At 32.6% G+C, this 25368-nt stretch overlaps 3 protein-coding genes, 1 long non-coding RNA gene and 1 pseudogene across 5 annotated transcripts; all 5 read left to right on the forward strand.

Moving 5' to 3' along the window:
• The first annotated feature begins 72 nt into the window (after positions 1–72).
• LOC111370121 lies at positions 73–2799 on the forward strand. The gene is made up of 8 exons (XM_022991825.1): positions 73–219; positions 311–581; positions 923–1116; positions 1413–1547; positions 1861–1920; positions 2084–2160; positions 2257–2377; positions 2461–2799. Exons 1-8 carry the CDS (start codon positions 73–75, stop codon positions 2797–2799), a joined length of 1344 nt encoding a protein of 447 aa, XP_022847593.1.
• A 1330-nt stretch (positions 2800–4129) lies between these two features.
• Positions 4130–7476, forward strand: LOC111370652. 2 transcript variants are annotated; one of them, XM_022992474.1, is made up of 4 exons: positions 4130–4406; positions 6629–6784; positions 6866–7012; positions 7112–7476. In XM_022992474.1, exons 2-4 carry the CDS (start codon positions 6644–6646, stop codon positions 7256–7258), a joined length of 435 nt encoding a protein of 144 aa, XP_022848242.1. In that variant the 5' UTR covers positions 4130–4406; positions 6629–6643; the 3' UTR covers positions 7259–7476. The 2 variants fall into 2 exon arrangements, with proteins under 2 accessions (XP_022848242.1, XP_022848241.1); XM_022992473.1 differs by having other exon boundaries at positions 4133–4406; positions 6866–7476.
• Positions 7477–7510: 34 nt separating this feature from the next.
• Positions 7511–8359, forward strand: LOC111370653. Its single transcript, XM_022992475.1, has 2 exons — positions 7511–7908; positions 7996–8359. Exons 1-2 carry the CDS (start codon positions 7574–7576, stop codon positions 8096–8098), a joined length of 438 nt encoding a protein of 145 aa, XP_022848243.1. The 5' UTR covers positions 7511–7573; the 3' UTR covers positions 8099–8359.
• Positions 8360–8412: 53 nt separating this feature from the next.
• On the forward strand, positions 8413–9256 carry LOC111370654. Its single transcript, XR_002698470.1, has 3 exons — positions 8413–8647; positions 8750–8920; positions 9105–9256. It is a non-coding gene; the product is annotated as an uncharacterized LOC111370654 (long non-coding RNA).
• A 981-nt stretch (positions 9257–10237) lies between these two features.
• LOC111370122 lies at positions 10238–24477 on the forward strand (annotated as a pseudogene).
• Positions 24478–25368: the final 891 nt, after the last annotated feature.

A 25368-nucleotide genomic window follows, 5' to 3' on the forward strand; every position in this document is an offset into this window, starting at 1 on the left:
TTTAACGTAATATTAACAACTGTAACTATTTGTGTAATAATTTCTTCTTCACATAATCATAGCATATCAAGAATGGCCGTATTTTATAAACTTATCCCACAGATTTCCACTTTTGAGAAGAATTGGACTGCAAAAATCATAGTTGCAGGAAAACAAGCACCTAAAACTGCTCAAAATAACATTAGCCGCTACCAAAACCTTCTCTTAATGGATTTAGAGGTAAATATATATTTACGAATCTTCTTATTTCTATTCTAAATATTTGTTTTCGTAATATATTTATATAGAACTCATTTTTACATTTGAACAGGGTAACAAAGTTACCGCCATAATCTATGATACAAATATTACGGCCCTTGCAGATGAGCTAACACTAGGGAAAACATACATGTTATCAAATGCAACTGTAAAAGACAACAGAAATGAGTTCAGAGGCTCGCTTGAAGACAAAGTTTGGACCATAACAGCAAAGACAAAGATAGAAGAACTTAAGGAGGATAATTTAAACCTTCTCTTCTCGAGATATGAACTCACAGCATTCAACAAACTTGAACGATACATGGATAGTAATGAAGAGATAAGTATGATCTACTCTAAACCTATATTTAACTATTTATTAAAAATAACACTTCATTTAACAAAACTTACTATGTAATTTAATTAACTTCTCTATGTAGGGTAACTGCTTTCGTACATATTGAAGACAACTCTGGAGGCTTGGATGCAACCATAATAGGAGAAACCGTAGAAACTTTAAATTCAACAAACTTGAACGATACATGGATAGTAATGAAGAGATAAGTATGATCACAAACACATTAACTTATAGCCAATATAAATTAGTTAACATTTTTTAATCGTTCTATTTATATTCATTTTATCATATAAAAAATATGATATCAACACAACTTCTTTTTTGCAGGTGTTATAGGCGTCGTTATAGAAGTTCGTCAAAAAAGAATTATCCAAACCCAGTTTGGCACACAAACCTATCTTCAAGATGTTGTGCTGATAGATAAGTCTTTCCAGACGATCATATTAACGATGTGGGACACTTTTGTTGAAAATGAGTGCGTTACTATAATAGATAACATTGGAAGCAAACCAATCATCTGGGTGACTAATTTAAAAGTTTCTTCGTACAACGTTAAACAGAATAAAAAAAATATTTTCTTTACATTTATATTTTAAGTAAAATGAACACTAACTTTATGATTGAAATTTTTAATTTTTTTAGGACTTACGCTCTCTACAAAAGCGAACAGCACTTTTTTCATTAATCCTGCAATTGTAGCTATCATAGACTACAAAGAATGGTTATCGAATAGAACTGACAAATTTCTTCTATTTTTCTAACTTTATAAATATCGGTAGTAAATCTCACACTTCATTGTTTGCTTTATTTATGCAAGATTGAAACAAACAAAGAAAAGCTTGACAAATTAATCCAAGATAAGCCATCTATTGCAGTGACGCCACCCAAAATTTCACCTCCAGATGAAAATAAATTCACGCCAATTGCTGACTTACAGGGAGTCCATTTAGGAGTAATTTCAAAAATGTTTAATTAAATATATATATATATATATATATATAAATAAACGTTTTTGAAATTACTCCTAAATGGACTCCCCGTAAGTCAGCAATTGGCGTGAATTTATTTTCATCTGGAGGTGAAATTTTGGTTGGCATCACTGCAATAGATGGCTTATCTTGGATTAATTTGTCAAGCTTTTCTTTGTTTGTTTCAATTCTGCATAAATAAAGCAAACAATGAAGTGTGAGATTTACTACCGATATTTATGAAGTTAGAAAAATAGAAGAAATTTGTTAGTTCTATTCGATAACCATTCTTTGTAGTCTGTGACAGCTACAATTGCAGGATTAATGAAAAAAGTGCTGTTCACTTTTGTAGAGAGCGTAAGTCCTAAAAAAATAAAAAATTTCAATCATAAAGTTAGTGTTCATTTTACTTAAAATATAAATGTAAAGAAAATAGAAAAAATTTTATTGGGTCAAAGCGCAATGGAAAATTACTTCAATGAACCAAAAGTTTTGGTATATTGCATGTAACTATTGTAAGAAAACGTCAAGTGCAGACTTGAGTCAAATTCATAAGTGTCGTTTCTGCAAATTTGAACATGCAAAAGCAATACCAAGGTAACATGTACTCTAAACCTATATTTAACTATTTATTAAAAATAACACTTCATTTAACAAAACTTACTATGTAATTTAATTAACTTCTCTATATAGGGTAACTGCTTTCGTACATATTGAAGACAACTCTGGAGGCTTGGATGCAACCATAATAGGAGAAACCGTAGAAACTTTAATGGAAGCAAATGCCGTCCAAATTATGAACCATTTTGAAAAGGTTAACTCCAAATACTACTAAATTTTTAATAATTATTTGCATTTACTTCATCATATTAAGTGAGTATAATTTTAATATTTCAGGACGTGGATACACAACTAAAAGATCTCATAAGAACTAACAACGAAGAAGAACAGCTTTTTTACCTAAAAGTAACACCAAGAAGCCAAAATCCACCTGAATACCGATATGAAATTATCTTCATATTCAATTCTTCAACAACAACTGACATTGATTCTTCAAGTACAATCATAGAATTGGATTCTTCTCTTGTAACAACTGATGATAGTTCAAACAAAACATCTACGAAAAGTAAAGAGAAGATGTGCATGACAGATAATCAAGATTCTACAAACGTAGACGAAGTGCTTGCACCAAATGCAAAGAGGGCTCTCTTTCAAACTCGAGACCAAAAAACCTAAACTCGTTCCAAGAAGAAAATGAAGACTGATAAACACGTTGAAGATGCTGATGTGCTTAGCTCTGGATAAAACCTCAACTCATGTTCGTTTTGTTTTGGGATAATAGACAATCTAACAGTAGACACTTCTGTGATTCTACAAGCAACCTATAATCTATAAATCTCCAGTAGAATAATGAGTTTTAGATTCAGTTATATGATTTTGGTTTCTAAATAGAATAGGTTGCTTTAGATATTTTGGTATGTTTTTGTTGTTAAAAATGTAAATACTGTGAAATCACAGAATTGTACTCGACCCGTGGTTGACACTAATATATAAAACTTCTTTTGCTATCGATAAAGAATAGTTGTGTAAAATACATATATTTTACTTTATCTATTAGTTAAATATTATCTCCTCCTCAATTTCGCTTAATCGAATACGTAATCAAAACACAAGTTCAATATACTTGCATTTTCCATTTTCTAATTTTTTAAATTAATTTCTTTTTTTCTTTGTTCCAATAAAGTTTACCTAGCTTTTAAATAATTTTTTAAACAAACTGTTTCATTTATATAGTTAATTGGTAATTAATTATATCATTTATATAACTGTACTCTTTGTGCAAACTCTCTTTTTTATTTAAAAAAACTAAATAATTTAACAAAGTAAAAAAAATATAAATTTATTCATTTTCTTTTAATTGCATGCTTGTAAAAAACTAAATTCACCTCTGCTTTCTTTTAAAATATAAATATTTAATTCATCAAGAAAACACTATGTTACGATAAAGTATTTTCTTTTTTTATAAACTTAATAATTATAACATATGATAAAGGAAGAATTAATTTCATTGATCTAAATGATTTCACATAGAAAGAATTATGTAACATGATAATTCCCAACAAGATACGTACTACCTTCAACAGTTTAACCACTTATATCCTATCATTTTACTATGAATAAAAAACAGCCTTTTTAAATACATATTTCAATTTATCTATTATTTAAACATAGTTTCCTCTTCAATTTTACATATCTTAAAACATAAGTTCAATATACTCACATTTTTCATTTTGTAATTATTCAACAAAGTCTACTTACCTCGCTTTTAAATGAACTTTTAAACAAATTTTTTAATTTATACCGTCAATTATTTCATTCAATAAATATTTTCATAAACTTACATCAACAATTACATATAATTTTACTTTTCATGCAAACTCTCTCTTCTACATATATAAATAAACGAAAAAAATACGATTTTACAAAATCCAGAACAAACAGAAAATAATTCATAAGTAAAAAACACCAACAAAAATAAAAATAAAATATTCTCTCTAATTAAAATAAAAAATGAGAAAAAAAAAATAGTAAATGAAACATTTGTACATTTCAACTACCCACATTGTAGTTAACAACATCTATCTACCCACATTCAAACTACTATCCAAACCTACCTATCCACATTTACTAACCAACATTCAAAATACTACCTACCCACATTTAACTACCCATATTCAACTATTTAACCATCCTTTCACTACCATTTCACACGTCTCAAAAACATTTTCTTTCAATTTTCAAAGTTCTCAAAAGGAAACTAAGTTCAACCACCAGGAAGAAAGGTAATCTTCTTTCCAATGAAAATAAATTTCGAATATATTTATCGTATAGAGAATATGTGGTTTATCAATTCTATTATATTAGGAAAATCATGCAAAATTATGTGTCACTTTTCTTTACTGCAAGTGTCACTTTTCTTTATTGCAAGTATTTAATCTGCATTATATACATTAATAGTATAACATACCATGTCTGTCACTGCATAGTCAAACGAATGAACGCATGCAATCCATCACTTCCACCATGTCTTAGGATAAGAAAAAATGTAGAGGAATTCAAAGAATATTTTGGATACAAATTCATCAGCCAACAAATTCTTCAATAATATGAATATCAAAGCTAAAATGAAACCTAAAACTTATTCATGCAAATCTCAATCATTTTCATTTGGCCAAAAAATATTGAATCTATCACTAGCTGTTGAACAACTCCCCTTATTGAACCTCAAGTTTGTTAATATCTCGAAGAACATTTACTAAATCTCAAGTTTGTTAATATCTCGAAGAGCATGAAAAATTTGAATTTAGAAAGCACAACTCCTTCGGCAGAATCACTCCAAGCTACTCGGAGTGACCACACTCCGTATTGCGCAGAGATCGCTTCGGGCTGCGCGGGGTGATTTTGGCGCCTTTATGCTTCGCGCTGCGCGAGAGATCACTTTGCGCAGCACGGAGTGTTCCTTTGGGAACACTCCGCTCTGCGCGGAGTGTCTCCAAAACGTTACAATAAAAAAAAATACATTATACCCAAAAATTTATTATTTATAAAATTAAAAACATTTTAAAATAAATACAAATTATAATATAAAACTCATCTTTCATTATTTATAAAATTAAAAATATTTTACAATAAATACAAATTATTATATAACTAGTCATCTTAAAATTTTTTGTAACCCTTTTAATTTCATTAAATAATTATATTCTTTTCCAAAATTCGACTCAAAAATACATTTTTTATATTTAGAATTTTAATATCAAATTTCCATATTCAAGAATAAAATAAAATGCGAGGGGTAAATATATTTTAACATTCCTTGTTAAATATTTATTTTTAATCTTTTAATTATAACATTTAATTTCTCGAATTTAGTACTTCAAAAAAATACAAATTTGACACATTTAATATAATTTCTTTTCTACGATCAACTACCACGTCTAATGTAAAAAATCTCAATTATCTATTAACATCAAAAAATGTTTCTTTTACTTAATTAATTTTTTAATTACTATAATTCTCAATTACATTATACCATAATTTTTTTTATTAAAAACCCTTTCACAAAAAAATACAAATTTAGTTTCTCGAATTTAGTACTTCAAAAAAATACAAATTTAACACATTTAATATAATTTCTTTTCTACGATCAACTACCATGTCTAATGTAAAAAATTTCAATTATCTATTAACATCAAAAAAATTTTCTTTTAATTAATTAATTTTTTAATTACTATAATTCTCAATTACATTATTTTCCTTCTTTTTTTTAATTCATATATATATATATATATATATATATATATATATAGATATAATACTAAATTTTTTTTTTCATGAAGTTGCAGTTTCTAAAATGTTATTCATCATCATGAACAAAATTAGCCAGTTTCTAAAAAATTATGTTAAATTAGTATATGAATAAATTTGTTGACTACTAAATATTTTTTTTTATTACTTTTTGCAGATGTCATCAGAATACATATTATCTCCAAATCAATGGTTCTCTGCTACAATTACTCAATTTGCAAATCATCAAAATTTTAAAGATTTTGTAGAACTTATAAATGCAAATGATCAAGCCTCTTTATTGTGCAGTTCATTCCATGGATTCATTTGTGGAAATATGAATAAGAAGCAAAATGACAAATTTAGCAGCAAGTTAACACATGAGTTCATAATGAGACTTATAAACTGTGGTAAAAATAACGAAGTTTGGGTACAACTAGACGATCGTGTAGCTCGTTTTGGCCTACAAGAATTTTGTCTCATAACTGGATTGCCATGTCATGAACCTACTGTTGATCTAAATTTTAGTAATACTCGACTTAGAGATGAATACTTCGATGGTTCAAAACGAATAACTATGATAAGACTTTTTGAAGTATTTCATATATGTGAAGATCGAGAAGATAAATTTTAGTTGGGATTAGTTATGTTTGTCGAATGTGTTTTAAAACCAACTGGAAGACACATCGATTATAGAACTCTTGGAATGATTGAACAGCTTGATGAATTTCTCATGTATCCATGGGGACGTAAGGCATATTTTGTTCTATTACATTCATTACAAGAATCACAGCTTGAAAGAATACGAAGAATGCAACAAAATAACCAAGCAGAATGTAAATATTCATTGCATGGTTATCCACTTGTATTCCAGGTATTTTTCTTACATTTATTCCCTATTCGATATAATTTAATCATGTAAAAACGTTAATATTCCTTTTTACTTATATTTCAGTATTGGATATACGAAACTTTTCCTAAAATTGGACGACAATTTGGTCACCGTATCCGTACAAGTTTAAAATGTCCACGAATGCATAAATGGCAGCCTCAAATGGTATTAGCGGTAAATGTTATTAAAGAATTTTTAGCTACTGAAGAGGTATGTTCATTTTAGTATACAATTAAATATATGTTTTATTCTTTATAAATAAATTTTAGAGAATACGTCTGATATTTTATTACAATATTACAATAATAGATTACAGTAATTGCAACGTTAAATCCTACTGAAGCAGAATTGGAAACATTCTGGTATACAACTCTTTCATTGCCAATTGACAACCAACATTGTACACTAGACAACATTGTCAATGGTGAATTGGAAAATACAACAGAACAAATTTGAGCATATAACATACATCCACAAGAAACAACTGTACACAGTTCAAATAGAATTGAATCTACTTCTTCCGGTACTTCAGACTATGTAACTAAACAAGATATGGAACAGATGTTCAATGTACACAGACAAGATGTCTTTGATTTCTACGACAGTTTGAAAACACAGATGATTCAAGAAGCAACAAAGCAAGAAGCTCAGTATCATACGATTCTTGAAAATCAACAAACTTTCTGTCAGACACTTCTTGACAATCAAAAATAATTTTTTGAAGTGCAGCAAAAAAATCAACAGGAACATTTTCAGGGCATACAACCTGACATGCATTCTTATGTGGATACTAGTTTCGGTTTAATGAAGTCTTACATTGATGAACAAAATCAAAATATGCAGAATGAGTTAACCAACTGGAAATCACATATGGAATCAATTGTAGCCTCTGTACAACATGATTTTCCCCCTCCAACAAATCAAGCTGAATTTGAAATGCCTTCAACATCTGAACATGCAGAAGACATCGAAAGATCAACAAAAGAAAAAAACGGTAAGCAAAAAGAGACACAATCTCCATCACCAACGGCAACGAATACTTTAGAAGATTATAACATCGACAAATACAAAAACATTAGAGAATGGATATCAGAAAATCCATCAGAGTAAGATATTAAATTTAACTTCGTTAACTTAAATATTCTATTTCGTATTTTACTTATTTAATAACAATTTCATTTTTTCTTATATAGTGCATACTGGAAAGATGAAATCGGCAATCAATACGCAAGACATTCGCTGATAAATATAATAAATCAAATTAAAGATATAAATATTGTGGTAAGTCAACTTTAGCAATCTTTATTAATTTTACTTCGTTATTAATATAGCTAATTTAAAATTTTTTTACTAACATATTGATATAGAATTAAAGCTGTTGCGAAGAATCATTCATGATACATCTTCCCCGGTTTCCAAAGAATATGCAATCATGGACTTTCGATTCGAGAATGAATGTGTTCATTGGTACACAACGATCAAACAAGGAGCAACCGCTTCTGTGAATAATTTCCAGGCATTAGAGCAATACACAAAAGGAGAATTACCTACATTTACTCGACCCTGGATAACATACAACTATTTATTGATTCCAGTCGCATAACCAGGCAACAGTTGGTTTATTTTTCTTGTTGATTTTGAAAAGTGGAAATTTCAAGTATATGATTGCAGCCACAATATTCATACACCAGATGCAATCAAGTTACGTACAGCCCTAGTTTTGGATGTAGTACAATCATTATTAATAGCTACTGACATTTTCTTCGGGAAGCCAAATTTACGAAAACATAGAAATAAACGTATGAAATTGAAAATCATACCATATCTACCTTGTCAAAATAATGGGTAAGTATCTCAACAATTTACTTTAATATTTATTTTTCTATTCAATTTTATTTTACGTTTATAGCATTACTATAAAATAACTTCAAACTATTTTTTTTGTAGGCCAAACTCTGGAGTTCTTCTTCTCAAATACATTGAATGCTTCATTTTCGGATATCCATTAGAAGCAGTTTCAACTGAGAAAATAGGTTTATACAGACGAAAAATTGTCACAGATATCAGTCAAAATGAATATTTTTTCCGTCCATATTTATCATAACCATAACAAAGAAGGTAACTTACTTTTTTTTTTTTTTTATAATGTCCCCATCATGTAAAGCAAAAGTTATAATAAGGTAAAAGAATTACCAAAATAAATGTCTATATTCATTAATTAATTCAATCTCAATTTTTTCTACATATACCTTAGTCTTGTTTCTTTCTACTTCTGCTAATAGCTTTTCTCTTGCTTTAATAGGTATGCCCTATCATGATTGATGTTGAAACCAAGAAGAAAAAGCTTTTCATCACCCATCATGTAAGTATCATGTATTCAAATATCAAGTATATCAAAGAATTGCCGTTTTAACAATTTCTTATCAATGTTTCATTTTCTTCCTTTTGTAATAACGCTATTAACTTCTGAAAGTGATCATTATAATCTCATTTTGTATTTCAATTTTCTTTCTCTACAAGCTTAATTCAACTTTTGAAAGTGATCATTATAATCCCATTTGTATTTCAATTTTCTTTCTATACAAGTTTAATTCAACGTGTTTTAAATACAATCATTATGCAAATAATTTATTTATTCGTTAAATGTATTATCATTATTCAATAAAACGACTGAAAAAATTGATCATATGAATTTTTATAGAATTTTTATCAACCCTCGTAGTAATTTCTTTAGCAGTCTATATGTTTATAAGATTAAGTTAAATAATCTATAATAGTATAATTTATTTATTAACTATTGTAAATAAAATCGTAGAGAAATACTTCTTACCAACTCATTTAGGACAAATAAAAGCAAATCCATATTTATACTTCTCATTTTATACCTTAAATATAACTTTCTAATATATTTATGAACAGATATGCTGCTGCACTTATTTTTGCTACTCATTGGGAAATGTCATAAACTTTGAGAATAATTACAGCACAAACCTTTCACATAATTTGCAGAAAATAATAATAACCACGTTTTCATATACACTTAAAAAACCTATTTCACGCACAAAACAAAATTATTACTGCGAATTTGCCTATTGAAAAGTATAACTACTATTTTCCATCTAAACAGCTCAAAAAGAATTCTACATGAAAATCTTTATTAGAGCATAGTAAATGAAACAAGCTAAAAATAGTGAATTACAATAAAAATTCAATACTAATATAAATCACCACACTAATATCACCTTAAACAAAATTCAAGCCATGCATTGCATGGCCAGGAACTAGTATTTAGAATAAAGTTTAAATCTTTGGAGGGTGTGAGGATATATGGGGAAGTCTTGGGGACCAAAATCAAAACCAATCATCTGGAGGAGATAAGGACCCTTCACCTACCGTTAATGGTGGTTTTAAATCGGATTAATCTTTTTTCTTTTAAAAAGAGTCCATGAGCTAAAAGAAGAGGGGAACAGAATGTTTCAGGCCAAAAACTACGGGTGCTTTGTGTTGGAAAATTGGGTTTAATTAGTTGGTTTGACCAACTTTTGACCAATTAATTTAGTGGGTCTCATTAATCGAAAATAAGATTTCTTTGGCCCAATGTGTTCTACTCCATGAGTAGATTAATATGGTATATTTATTTTCTCAAAATCAATTTAGGGTGAATGAGAAATTAAGGTCAAAAGATGCCCACTTGATATTGAAATAAAATAGGTGAAAAATTGGAAAATACCAATCACACATAGAAAAACTAGAAGAATATAAACCACCTTAAATAGCTCAAGTTTGGGACTTGGATTGGGCCCCAAGGGGTACTAATAGTCTTTGAGGGGGAGAGCACCTACATGCTAGTAGGTTAAGCCAAAGCCCACACGCGCGTGCCGATGCCGCCGTTCGTCCGACCGGCCAGCTCGGCACGGGTCATGGACTTGGGCCAAGCTAGTATATATATTTTTTGGTAAAATAACATTTAATTATATTATTTTATTATTATAATAATAATATATTTTATGTTATCAATTTTTTCTTTCCCGAATTTTCTGTGTATGTGCGGTGCTTCTAGAATTTGGCGGGTTGTGGCGGTTGACTGTCTAAAGTGGCGGTTGACCGTCCAAGCTGTTTGTGTCTTTTGGACAAAACTTTTCAGCAGTTGTGCCTGTTGGAACACAACCTTTCAACATCTATAAATAGGCCCCCATACCCCGATTTTTATTCATTCCAAAATCAGAATTGATTTTCTACTCTCCCAAAATTATCCCCTTGTCCCTGCATAATTTCTGTTTTTATAATTCAATCCTTAAAAATTACATTTCGCGCTTTTCAGTCATCCAGTGTGTGTGGAGAGATATAAACTTTACGGGTTCGTCGGATCTTGTAATTTGGAGTACTACTATTACAAGACGAGGTCGTTGTATCTTGGGAAATGAGTGCTACAATACCGTCAGTACCAGTGCAGGGTATTATCGTCTTAAGGAGAAATAGTCGAACTCTTGCCTCGACCATTCAAAACCATCCAAACGTCAGTACTCTGCCCAAATATAAATTACGGTGACACTATTATTTGCCAATCTTTTTCAACAATCTTAAAACGATAATGGCAAGTAGTAGTACGTCCGTCGTACCCCCTAGTACGTCTGTCGTACCCCCTAACAATGCTCACGGGGAGAAACTGAAAAAATTCACGTGGGTGGATTTTAAGAGATGGCAACAGAAAATGTTGTTCTATCTCACGACTCTGAATCTGGTCAAAATCTTGAGAGAAGATGCTCCAACTGTTGAGGAGAAGGAAACAGATTCTCAAAAATGAGCAGCATTCGATGCTTGGAGTCATAGTGACTTTTTGTGCAGAAATTACATCCTCAATTGCCTTGACAACACACTATACAACGTATAATGTTCCGTCAAAACGGCTAAATTACTATGGGAGTCATTGGAAAAGAAGTACAAAATAGAAGATGCTGGATTGAAGAAATTCGTTGTAGGCAAATTCCTGGACTTCAAAATGGTAGATTCTAAAATAGTAATGACTCAAGTCCAAGAGATACAACTTATCTTGCACGATATACATGCAGAAGGCATGAAGCTCTGTGAACCATTTCAGGTAGCTACTATTATCGAAAAATTACCACCAATGTGGAAAGATTTCAAGAACTACCTGAAACATAAACGCAAGGAAATGAGACTTGAAGATTTGATTGTTAGATTAAGAATTGAGGAAGACAATCAAAATGTTGAAAAGAAGTCTGGAAAACAGCAAATGGAGGCTAAAGTCAACTTGGTGGAGCCAAATACTAGCAAGAAAAGGAAGCACCCGAATAATAGCAAGCAAAAGAGCAAGGCCAAGAAATTCAAAGGAGATTGCTATAACTGCAGTAAACCTGGTCATATCGCAAAGGGATGTTGGCAGAAAAAGCAAAACAAAAAGGATCAAGTGCACTTGACTGAAAAAAATAGACTGTCTAATGGAGTGTCTGAACTAATGCTCTCGGACGTTGTATTTGAAGCAAACATGGTGGATAATCCGAGAGAATGGTTCATTGATACTGGCGCTACTCGTCATGTTTGTTCGGATAAGGAGATGTTTTCATCGTACACTCCTATCAATGGACGACAACTCTTCATGGGCAACTCAGCAACATCAAAAGTTATTGGTCTAGATAAAGTAGTGCTGAAGATGACATCAGGGAAAGAAGTAGCACTCATCGATGTACTGCATGTTTCCGATATTTGCAAAAACTTGGTATCCGGAGCTCTTTTAAGCAAGAATGGGTTTAGGCTGGTATTTGAATCTGACAAGTTTGTACTCACCAAAAATGGTATGTTTGTAGGCAAAGGGTACTTAGTTAATTGGCTATTCAAATTGAATGTAATGCCTGTACTCCGTGATTTTGATATTAATAAAAATAAATCTTCTGCTTACTTGATTGAGGCTTCTAACTTATGGTATGATAGGTTAGGACATGTAAATGTTAATACATTACGAAGATTAGTAAGTTTAGATTTATTGCCTTCTATGTCATTTGATCAAAATCATCGATGCGCAACATGTGTAGAGGATAAATTAGCGAAAACACCATTTCATTCAATTGAAAGGAACTCGAATCCTCTAGAACTAATTCACAGTGATATTTGTGATTTAAAGTTTGTGCAAATTAGAGGAGGTAAAAAGTATTTTATTACTTTTATAGATGATTGCACAAGGTATTATTATGTCTTTTTGCTAAGGAGTAAAGACGAGGCTTTAGAAGCATTTAAACAGTACAAGAATGAGGTTGAGAATCAACTAAGCAAATGAATAAAAATTGTTCGTAGTGATAGAGGTGGGGAATATGGAGCACCGTTTGATGAATTTTGTTCAGATTCTGGGATTATTCATCAAACTACAGCTCCTTATTCACCTCAATCAAACGGTATTGCGAAACGCAAAAATCGTACTCTAAAAGAGATGATGAACGCTATGTTGATTAGTTCTAGTTTACCACATAATTTGTGGGGGGAAGCAATTCTCTCCGCTAACCACATTCTAAATAAAGTACCACACAAAGCTAGGAACAAAACTCCTTATGAGGTATGCAAAGGTTATAAACATTCGCACAAATACTTAAAAGTGTGGGGGTGTTTGGCTAAGGTACAAATACTGTGACACCCGAACTTAAGCTTCGAGTGTCACGTACCAAATATAAAAATTGCTACCTTCGCTATACGTAAATACTCTTAAATGAAAGTATTATATGTTAGAAACTTATTTTCAACTTGGTAAAGCATCTCTCATAAAATTTTAATGGCCAGCAGGAGCGCATGACGACAAAATTATACTTTACATTTACGGACCCTGCTCTGCCACGGTTAGTTGGGGCAGCAAGTTCAACTATTTTTATAAAATTCATCCCAACTCCATTTTCTATGAAATTTATGACATTAGAAATATATTTTCAAGTAGTTTTCTAGGTTAAAATATGAAAAATTTCCAAAATCATATGATATGGGCGTTTTACTGAAAACAGTGAGGTATTGTACAGAAATTTCAGATTGACCCTTCAATGTTTAAAAATTCATATCTCAGGCTACAGATATCCAAATTGAGTGATTCTTGTGCCCATATTAAGAAAACTCAATGAGGAACGTAGAAATATTTTCAGAGTCTCAAATAGACGTTTATGGAGTCAGAAATAACATTTTGAAATTGACCCAAAAACTGTTTCGTTTCTGCCTTTTGTCACTTGCAAGGAGAAGTTTTTAAAAAAAATGTCACACAACATAGAAGATATAATTGAATAATTTACTTCTGGTATCATATTACATCATGTATTATACATGTTTTTATACAACACCATAAGAAAACATATGGAAAGCAGTCGAACAAAACATGCAAAAACAAAACTTCGATGCAAAACAACCTTGTTCCTAACCCATCATCGATTATGCCGACTGACTTCCACCAACTTCGCAATTATGGATCTGAAAATTTAGTATAGAACACTATGAGTATAAGGGATATTGAGTAAGATACCATGCTTGGATTTTAACATGTTAATACTATACAAAAGAATGCAATCAAACATATACTTGCACATTCCGGCTTGTTGGTGCCCTTTGGACTTGTCGTAAGGCATAAGTAGATATCTAACTTTGTGGACTTGTCCACCACATGTATATTATGGTTTTGCATGCATAGTTTAAGCATAAATATTACCATGAAATCCTACCACTTAAGCATAGAAAGTATCTTACTATAAAACTTGAAGAAAATTCGGTTGAAAGATGAATTGAGATTGCTAGGCTTGTCTCCCTTTTTTTTTCTCACGTTGAATGCCCTTTCATACAAGTGAAAATCTGTTTTTTCTTGCAAAGGAAAATAATGGCAGCAACATTTCTATTTAAAGGTAAGAAAATGATTAATTAAAGGTGACTCTTCAACCATTTTCTCTACGTGGGCTGCATGGATGCATTTCTTACTTCAATTAAACACCTATGAATTCATTAACCACCTCATGGTTAATTTAAAACAATTCATGCATTGATTAAACACCTCATGCCTGCTTGATACATGCAATACACGGCCAAGTGGAAGGAAAAGAAAAGAAAAAAAAAATACTTAACCTTGGTAATTAGGTGCAAAATTGGACATTTATCCCAAACCCCTAATTAACAAATTATTTGGAAAACTTTTAATAAATCAACCAATGCAAAATTTGGCAACCATTAATAATTTTGGCCATACTAAATTTTGAAAAGTTAAATTGCTATCCTAAAAATTAAATGAGCAAATTAAACGAGCATAGAATTTCGGAGTATTACAAATATCAAAGCCTAAACAAATTAAAATAGGGCCTAAAACTATCGATTGCATATTCATTGGATATGCTAATAATAGTAGTGCTTATCGGTTCCTCGTATATAAGTCTGACATTCCGGATATACATGAAAATACTATCATTGAATCTAGGAATGCTATATTTTTTGAGGACAAGTTTCCTTGTAAAGATAGGAAAGAAATAAGCTCGCAAAAATGAACTTATGATTTTGCGATTAGTAATCCTCAAAGTGATGAAAAACCAAGATGCAGCAAAAGAACCAAAACATCGACATCTTTTGGTCCAGATTTTTTAACTTATATGTTAGAAAATGAACCTAGGACATTCAATGAAGCAATGTCTAGTCCAGAAACTCCATTCTGGAAAGAAGCTATCAATAGTGAAATTGATTCTATTATGCAGAATCATACCTGGGAATTGGTAGATCTCCCACTTGGTAATAAACCATTAGATTGTAAATGGATTTTCAAAAGAAAATTAAAAACTGATGGATCAGTTGATAAATACAAGGTCAGATTGGTAACTAAAGGATTCAAACAAAGAGAAGACCTTGATTTTTTCGATACATACTCACCTGTGACAAAGATAACATCAATTAGAGTATTAATTGCAATCGCAGCATTGCATAATTTGGAAATCCATCAGATGGACGTCAAAACAGCTTTCTTAAATGGTGAGTTAGAAGAAAAAATTTACATAGAACAACCCGAAGAGTTCATCGCTTCTGGACAGGAGAAAAATGTGTGTAGACTCGTCAAGTCATTATATGGACTAAAATAAGCACCAAAACAATGACATGCAAAATTTGGCAAAACTATGTTGTGAAATGGTTTTAAGATTAACGAATGTGATAAATGTGTTTATATTAAAACCACACCTAATGCATATGTAATTGTATGTCTATACATTGATGACATGCTAATTGTGGGTAGTAATTATGATATGATAACAAATACCAAGAAAATGTTGACAAAACATTTTGACATGAAAGATATGGGTATTGCAGATGTAATATTAGGAATTAAAATTCTTAAAACATCTGAGGGACTTGTAATGTCTCAATCTCACTATATTGAGACTGTACTTAAAAAGTTTAATACGTATGATGAAAGCCCATTTAAAACACCAGTAGATTTAAGTCTACATTTGGCCAAACATAAAGGCGAACTCGTATCTCAATTAGAATATTCTCGGATAATAGGCACTCTAATGTACATTACAAACTGCACTTGTCCGGATATTGCATATGCAGTAAACAAACTTAGTAGATATACAAGTAATCCAAATAATGACCATTGGGAAGCACTGGTAAGGGTTCTAAGATATCTACGATACACCTCAAATGTTGGATTACATTATACGAGATATCCAGCTGTATTAGAAGGATACAGTGATGCTAATTGGATATCAGATACAAAAGACTCAAAATCCACTAGTGGGTATGTTTTTACCATTGGTGGTGCGGCTGTATCTTGGAAATCCTCTAAACAAATATGTATAACTCGATCCACAATGGAATCTGAATTCATAGCTTTAGATAAAGCTGGAGAGGAAGCAGAATGGCTTCAAAATTTTTTAGAGGATATTCCATGTTGGCCTAAGCCTGTGCCTGCAATTAGTATACATTGTGATAGTCAGTCGGCTATCGGTAGAGCACAAAGTAGTATGTATAATGGTAAGTCTCGACATATACGTCGAAGACATAATACAGTTAAGCAGTTGATCTCAAATGGTGTTATTTCCATAGATTATGTTAAGTCTAGGGAAAATCTGGCGGATCCGCTTACCAAAGGCTTACCAAGAGATCAAGTATACTGTCTATCAAGGGGAATGGGCTTAAAGCCTACTACATAAGAATCTTTGTAATGGTAACCCAACCTTGCTGATTGGAGATCCCAAAATTTTGGTTCAATGGGACAACTAAGTTATGAAGATTCAATAAGCACTTCGGAGTTAACTCCTATCCTTTCCTATGATAAGGAAGTGCTATCTGCAGAAAGTTTTAGGTGAAATTATACTTTTAAGTATTCCTATATCTTGGACTACCTAACTGGAGTATGGCAGATACTTTTAATAGGAGATCACCTCTACAAGTATAAAGTGTGGCCGCTTCTATGAGAAATTTTCAAAGGCTTGAATTCTCTAAAGTAATCATGAAATCCAAGAGTTGTTCAAGGCCAAAATGAACACAACAATGAGAACTCGAAAATGTTAGGAAGGTTATTGTGTTGATACTATTGTTTTGGTTTACAAAAATGGCTGACAGTTCAAGACACCGCGTTCACTGATTAGCCAAGTAAATCCGATAGTATTCTACTACGGAAGGTTCAAACCCATAAGGTACCTATCCAGATGCGATAACATTCTGCCTGATCTCTCTATAGGGTCTGCATAGTCTACTGCATTAATTTCCATTCATATGGGGGATTGTTGGAAAATTGGGTTTAATTAGTTGGTTTGACCAACTTTTGACCAATTAATTTAGTGGGTCCGGTTAATCAGAAATAAGATTTCTTTGGTCGAATGTGTTCTACTCCGTGAGTAGATTAATATGGTATATTTATTTTCTCAAAACCAATTTAGGGTGAATGAGAAATTAATGCCAAAATATACCCACTTGATGTTGAAATAAAATAGGTGGAAAATTGGAAAATACCAATCTCACATAGGAAAACTAGAATAATATAAACCATCTTATATTGCTCAAGTTTGGAACTTGGGTTTGGGCCCCAAGGGGTACCAATAGTCTTTGAGGGGGAGAGAACCTACATGCTAGTAGGTTAAACCAAAGCCTACACGCCCGCGCCGACGCCGCAGTCCTTCCCACCGGCCGGCTCGGCTCGGCACGGGTCGTGGGTCGTAGGTCGTGGGTCTTGGGCTTGGGCCAAGCAGATATATATATATATTTTGGTAAAATAACATTTAATTATATTATTTTATTATTATAATAATAATAATATATTTTATGTTATTAATTTTTTCTTCCCCGAATTTTCTGTGTGTGACACGTGGTGCGGTGCTTCTAGAATTTGGCGGGTTGTGGCAATTGACTGTCCAAAGTGGCGGTTGACTGTTCAAGCTGTTTGTGTCTTTTGGACACAACTTTTCGGCAGTTGTGTCTGTTGGAACACAACCTTTCAACATCTATAAATAGGCCCCCATACCCCGATTTTTATTCATTCTAAAATCAGAATTGATTTTCTACTCTCCCAAAATTATCCCTTTGTCCCTGCATAATTTTTGCTTTTATAATTTAGTCCTCAAAAATTACATTTCGTGTTTTTCAGTCATCCAGTGTCTGTGGAGAGATCTAAACTTTACGGGTTCATCGGGTCTTATAATTTGGAGTACTATTATTACAAGACGAGATCGTTGTATCTTGAAAAACGAGTGCTACAATACCGTCAGTACCAGTGCAGGGCATTATCGTTTTAAAGAGAAAGAGTCGAACTCTTGCCTCGACCATTCAAAACCATCCAAACGTCGGTACTCTGCCCAAATATAAATTACGGTGACACTATTATTTGCCAATCTTTTTCAACACTTTGACTATCGGTGCTTTTCAGCCATACGATAATGCACTTATACTTACTCCAAAAATGCACATCGATTATATCATAGCAACGTGCAGCTTGTTCGATGCAAATGAAGTCTATAGAATATGAGACTGTGATTTCTGAGTGTACTATGGCTCTTCAGGTACATCTACGATTTGTCAGGGCCCTTCTAAGGAGGGCTCGTGCATTTGAGGCTATAGGGAAGTATGAAACGGCTATGCAAGATGTGTAGGCACTATTGATCATGGATCCAAATCACCGAGATATCCTGGAGATTGCCGGGCGATTGAGGATGGCACTAGGTCCTCCATCCTCCTCCGCAAGAGGCCCCATCAGGACCTCCAGAACCGTCCCTCACAAATCACAAGCTGCTCTGGAGGCCTTTGCTGTTCATGGGGCGCCAATTACTGGCCTTGGACCGTGTTTGCCAGCTCGACTTTTACTTAAGAATTCGGCATCTTTAGCAAGGGGTAGACTGTCTCTGCTAATAATAAGTCAAAAAATCTTTATCCAATTCCACAATTTGAAAATGGTCCTTAGTCCAAAACTCAAATGCCGAAAGTTATCTTGAAGCCTTCAAATGGTGCTACGAAACCTTATTCAAATGCTAATAAAGATAAACAAAAGGAATAGTGTTGGGTATTTGATACCCAATAAATCTTGGGTTAATATTATTTCATAGGCATATGCTGATGACAGAAATAAGTTCAACAATCAAGTTCATGAGTTACATCCGGCCAAATTGTATTTCCTTCTAAATGGCTTGAATCTTGACCCGTGTAAGCCCCTTAAAGTTTCAACTAAAAACTCTAACCCTAGAGTATAGATAAGGATACAACCCTAGCCACCTTTCTTATATGATTTGTGAGGTTTTGTGTGAGAAAAAGAGGAATCCCAGCTGCCCCCTCTGTTGTGTGAAAAACAACCTCTAGAAATGTCCAAAACGCTTGTTTACTTTGTGTAATTGATGGTTCCTTCATAGTATACTTTTATGGTGTCTTCTCCTAACTTTTGTGGCCACAAATCATCACATTTTCTTGTCATACATGAGTAAGATTGAATAGCAATTGAGTTGAATTATATTGGTTGTGGTTTGAAGCCGACTAAATTGATTGTTGGTAGAGAAAAATACGTTGAACTTAGCCCGAAAAACTACCGATTTGAAAATCATTTGAGAGAGCTTTCGCAACAAACAGTCAATTTCTACATTGACGTCACTTTCCATTTGTGGGCAATTTGTAGAGGCTGTTACTCGATGGAGGCCACAGAAGCTTGTTTATGATCATGATATAAGACTTGCCCAGATGCCAGCGAATTGCAATTTAATAGTGTTGAGGGATGTTGTTAGCAACCGTTTTCCAATGTCAAAATCTATGTTGATTTAAGTACAAGGACAATGATGGAGACTTAGTCACTATAACATATATGACTGAACTTAGAATGGCAGAGTCCTCTATCAACAACCTTTTTCCAAAAGATCATGACGCAATTATAGGAGACTGTCACGAAAACTTGCTCCAAAGATTGTCAAATTGGTTTTTTTTGGGGCTTAGTTCCATGTTACCTTTCTATACCAACCAACTAATCCAAACGGCTCCAACCCACAACCAATATATTCACCCTACTTGCTTCTCAATCTCATCTACAAAGGCAAAATAACGGTGATGATTTGCAAGCCACAAAGGCACGGGAAAAAATAATGGAGGAAGAGAAGAAAAGAGAACAAAATACAAAGATGAATTCACCCTTTTCTTAGCAATGGAGGCAGCCGAATTTCTTATCTTAAGGTAAACGTTTTTCCCCCTTCCCCACGCAAATCACACACTAAAAAGAGCTAGGTTAAGCACATATATGTAGGGTTAGGTTAGGCTTTAGTTGGACCACTAATAAGGTTATATAGACTAAGATTCAAAGCCATTTAAGAGATAATATAAATTGGGTTGGGTTGAGCCTTTGGACTTTATTGTCGATAATTATTTCACTCATCGGCCGAATCCTATGAAATATATTCCGACTAACATAATAACCCTGGATTTATTGGTTATCAAAACCAAACAGATCTCCACATTGATGTACAATAAACCTACAAGCAATTAAAACACACGATATTTGCACAATCAAGGTAACAATAAAAGTGGGATCACAAACCTTACTTCGTGTTTTGGACCCGAAACACATACCATAACTGCTACATATGCTCACCAGGCTAACGTTAAGAACACCCAAGTAGAAACAAATATTCACAATAATCAATCAATAACAAATAAACATGTAATGACGATATAATATAAGATAACACACAAATGTTTTCAAAAAACATGTTCACATAAAAAAAAACAGATTAACACTAAGTTAATCAATGCTAGCACATATGCAACAAATGTATAAATGACCCCATGAAAAGATCTCTCCACACTTATCATATCTCATTTCGTGTTGCTCGGACCTCAAGAACACATATCTCCTCTCATCGTCCACCATGCTCAATAAACTGATCGCTCATCTCATGTCTAATTGGTAAATCACAATAGATAAAAAAATCTTCTATCATCACATCACTTCCTCCAACCTAAGTGGATAATGGGTCTCCATCTAACAAAAGTGATAGAATTGTCTCTCTCACACTCTACCTGATCAAGGTCTCTTCACAGATAAATGATTCTAACATTTAATCATCCCTCCACTTGTGATCGAAATATCACACTCCACATCTCGGTACAAACAACCAATGTACCCCTAGGCATCTATACTTCACCTTACCAAAAGACTCTCAACACAATTGCTAATGTATTCCAACCTACAGGCATGCAAACAATTGCACCAAGTAACAAGATCACGTCAATTCATGCAGTTACACACACAAACAAAGTGAAAATGTAACATATCAACGCAACATAACTAAGCAATCACACACATGCAGAAAAGATTACACACAGATACATATGCAATTACTAAATTTACTCTCAATAAATCTTACAAGGGTCATCACTTGACCCTATAACCACATTCCCCTAACCTCTCATTTTACCATTTTGCTTATTTTGCTTCTTAAGACAGTCCTTAATAAAATGTCTAGCCTTACCGCAATTGTAACACCGTTTACTATCAGATTTGTCCCAACCCTTGCCCTTTCTCTTACCACCCTCATCACTCGAGTCACTACTCGAATCATTACTATCTTAAGTTCTACCTAAATTCATTTGCTTACATTTTATTCTTATCCTCATTATATGTAACTCATCACTCCTCTTATCTTCTTTTTCAATCTTAATCTCCATTTCTTTACTCTTAAGGGAATATATGACAATCTCGGGGTGTTAAGGTGTTACCACCATACTTAATTGCATTATTAAACTCTCTATATAAATTAGATATTGAATAAAGCAAAATAATGGCCTTATATATTACAGACACCTTTTCATCATAGTTAACAATACTTGAATAAGATTGTTAAAAACATCCAAATTGTCATCAAAATCCTTTGAAGGATCTAACTGAAAAATCTTTCAAGTAAGTACAACTTATTAGGAATAGACTTAAGCAAATATCAGTTCTCCAACTTTTGCCAAATTTTTTATAGAATCAAGTTTTTCAACTTTTCTCAAAACTATATCAGATAGATGTAAAATAATTAAAGTGTAAGCAAGTTCATCATATTCTTCTTTTTGTACTTCTTTCAAATTTATAGGAAGTATGCCATCTATAGCTTTGAAATTTTTCATTCAACCAAAACTCCCTTTATCTTTTGTTGTCAAATTGAAAAATCTCATTTCCAATTGAAAATTCCAACTTCAAAATGTTATGAAATTTTGAGAAAATAGAATAACCAAAGTGCACAAATAGGTCACCCAAAGTAATCCTAAGATCGTAATATACACCATTATAAACTCTTAGGGTTTCGTAAAATTTGCGATCTTAGATAAAGAGAATGTTCAAAAGGAATCAAGTTTAGGTGTTCTAACAGAATATTAAATGTAACACGAAGGGAGTTGCACACAGTGACTAGACAACAATTAGAGGACAAAATCAATTATCAACTTGAAATCAAATTCAATACTTTGAACAAAACACATAATTCCTAAATTTCTAACACAAGTAATGGTTACCTCTTCATGGTAACCCCAATCCTAATTTCATCCCATCCAATGACGCGCTAATGTTAAAAATTAAATTGGGATAAGTTAATATATCAGAGTGGACTAATCTGAGTCCCAAGATATCCAAGAGATATGAATTTATCACTTTAGGACCACTACTATTCGTCCTAAAGTCTCCAGCAACTGTAATAGGTCCGATTTTTGTGCAATTTTCTAGACAATTTTAAGATCTAATTTATACTTCATTTCAGGACAATTTTTTGGATGGTTTTTGGTTAGTTTTTCAAGCCAAATCTACCATCTTGAAGCTCTAATACCAATTGTCATGGAAGCTTGTTCCAAGGATCGTCAAATCGATATTTTTTTTTAGCCTAGTTTCACGTTATCTTTGTTTACCAAGCAACCAACCAATCCAAATGGCTCAAACCCACAACCAATATATTCACCTAAGTTACTTCTCAATCTCACCCATGAAGGACAAGAGAATGGTCATGATTTGTAAGTCACAAATGCACAGGAAAAAAACAATGGAGGAAGACAAAAGAAGATACCAAAATACAAAGATGAATTCGCCGGTTCTTTCTAGCAATGAAGACAGCCAAATTTCATCTCTTAAGTCATAAGTTTTTTTTTTCTCTTTCCCACACACGAATCACATACTAAAAATAGCTAGGGTAAGCACATATATATAGGGTTAGGTTAGGCTTTAGTTGGTCAAATAATAAAGTTAAATGGGCAAAGATTCAAAGTCATCTAAGAGATAATATAAATGGGTTGGGTTAAGCTTTTGGACTTGATTGTTGATAATTATTTCACTTATCGATCGAGGCTTATAAATATATTCTAAAGTTTAGCATAGTAGCTTGAGATTTATTAGATATCAAAACCCAAAATAGACTTATTTGTTAATGTTGAGATTACACGTTGTTGAGGTGAGTCTTGAGCAAGTGCCGCCTTTATTGGAAGAGGATGAAGAGAAGCCTCTTGAGAGTGATCGGATTAAAGGAGATGAGAGTTTTTCACAATCTTCACTGGGTTATTCTGTGATGGATATTGTAGACAGTGTGACTAATAAGATGGAGAAAATAGCTTCAAAGGAGAAATCTAGCACATCAGAAGATCCTGAATGCAAGGAGGTGGAGATGGATGATTGATTATTTGTGTTTGCACAACTTTTCTGTTCCCATCTCAAGATTGATTATGATGCTGATATTGATCTGCACGAGCTTGGAATGGAACTATGTTGTGTAGTTTTCGGGGAAACTGTGACAAGCGAAGAAGCTTAAAACTTTTTGCACAAGGCTTTCTTGGAGTTTCAAGTGGTGTCAACTCTAGTTTTTTCAACTAGGGAAATGTACATAAGTGTATAGCAAGGAAAAAGATTCCAATGGATGAAATAGCTTCAAATGCATTAGTGGCCGCATAAGTTCAAATTGCCTATGATTGGGTAAGAGAAAAATATTCTCTTGCTTGAGATAGTATGAGAAGGCCCTCTTAATGAAACTGGATCTTTATGAAGGACTATTGGTACTCGGAAAGCATCAATTTAAAATGGCAAAACTTAATTGGTCCTTTGTGTTAGCGGAAAGAAGACTTTTCTAAATGGGATCCTATTTAGATAATTAAATTTGTTGACAGTGCAAAAGAAAAAAATGAAAGATGCTACTGAAATGTTAGAGAAGCTAGAGAATCAGATGCTACTGAAATAAGATCACAATAATGGATATCACCTGTATCCAGGAAATTTGGCGATGGATTATATTGTGATCCAATGTAAAGATTTGTGAGGTGGATCACTTAAATCCACTTGGCATATGATTATTAGCCATAAGTGTTTGTCTATGATTGTGTTAGTTTGATATAATTGTGGACCAGAGATTAAATCTAATGGTTGGATTTAATCTTGCAGTCACTTTCTTTTGCTAGTCATATCACTTGTCATTAGTTTTGAATTTTGAATTTGAAATGGTTTTGGCTCTATAATTATATATGTATTCACATGTTTTCATTTAGATTTGGAAAACATAGAGAAAATATATAGAAAGGAGCTAAGTGGGAGAGGTTTATATCTCCCGTGAAATTCTTGATTGCCTATGACGGTTCTCTTGATATATTCATTACCATTCCCATGGAAGATGTTGTATGATCCGGTGTAGCACAAATCTGAGCTCAACATCATAGGACATTCCATTGGCAGTTTTGAAGAAGTTTTGGATCAATTGGTTCGATTTTTTATGCTTTTTGAAAGTTTATATTTCTGGATTGTAATTGTAATAATCATATATACACTTCATTTTAAACTCAATAGTAACAGTAAGAAAGTACTTATATTTTCATTACCATAAGATTGAAATCAATCTGGGATTCATCGAATCATGATTGCGTTTGTGGAAGTTGGTAGCAAAGTATTGCTTGAAGTGTTAAAAAATGAAATCAATATGAGATTCACCAAATCGGCTTTATTATATGTCAAATGATAATAGTTTTGACTTCTACTAAAAACTACTACTATAGGAAAAAGACTTTTTCTATTCCAACTGGAGGAAGGCTAACATCAGTTATGGCCCACAAGTATTCTTTCTTGCACATAAAATAGGCTT

This window comes from Olea europaea, chromosome 21, assembly GCF_002742605.1.
Source record: "Olea europaea var. sylvestris chromosome 21, O_europaea_v1, whole genome shotgun sequence".
Taxonomy (NCBI): Eukaryota; Viridiplantae; Streptophyta; class Magnoliopsida; order Lamiales; family Oleaceae; genus Olea; species Olea europaea.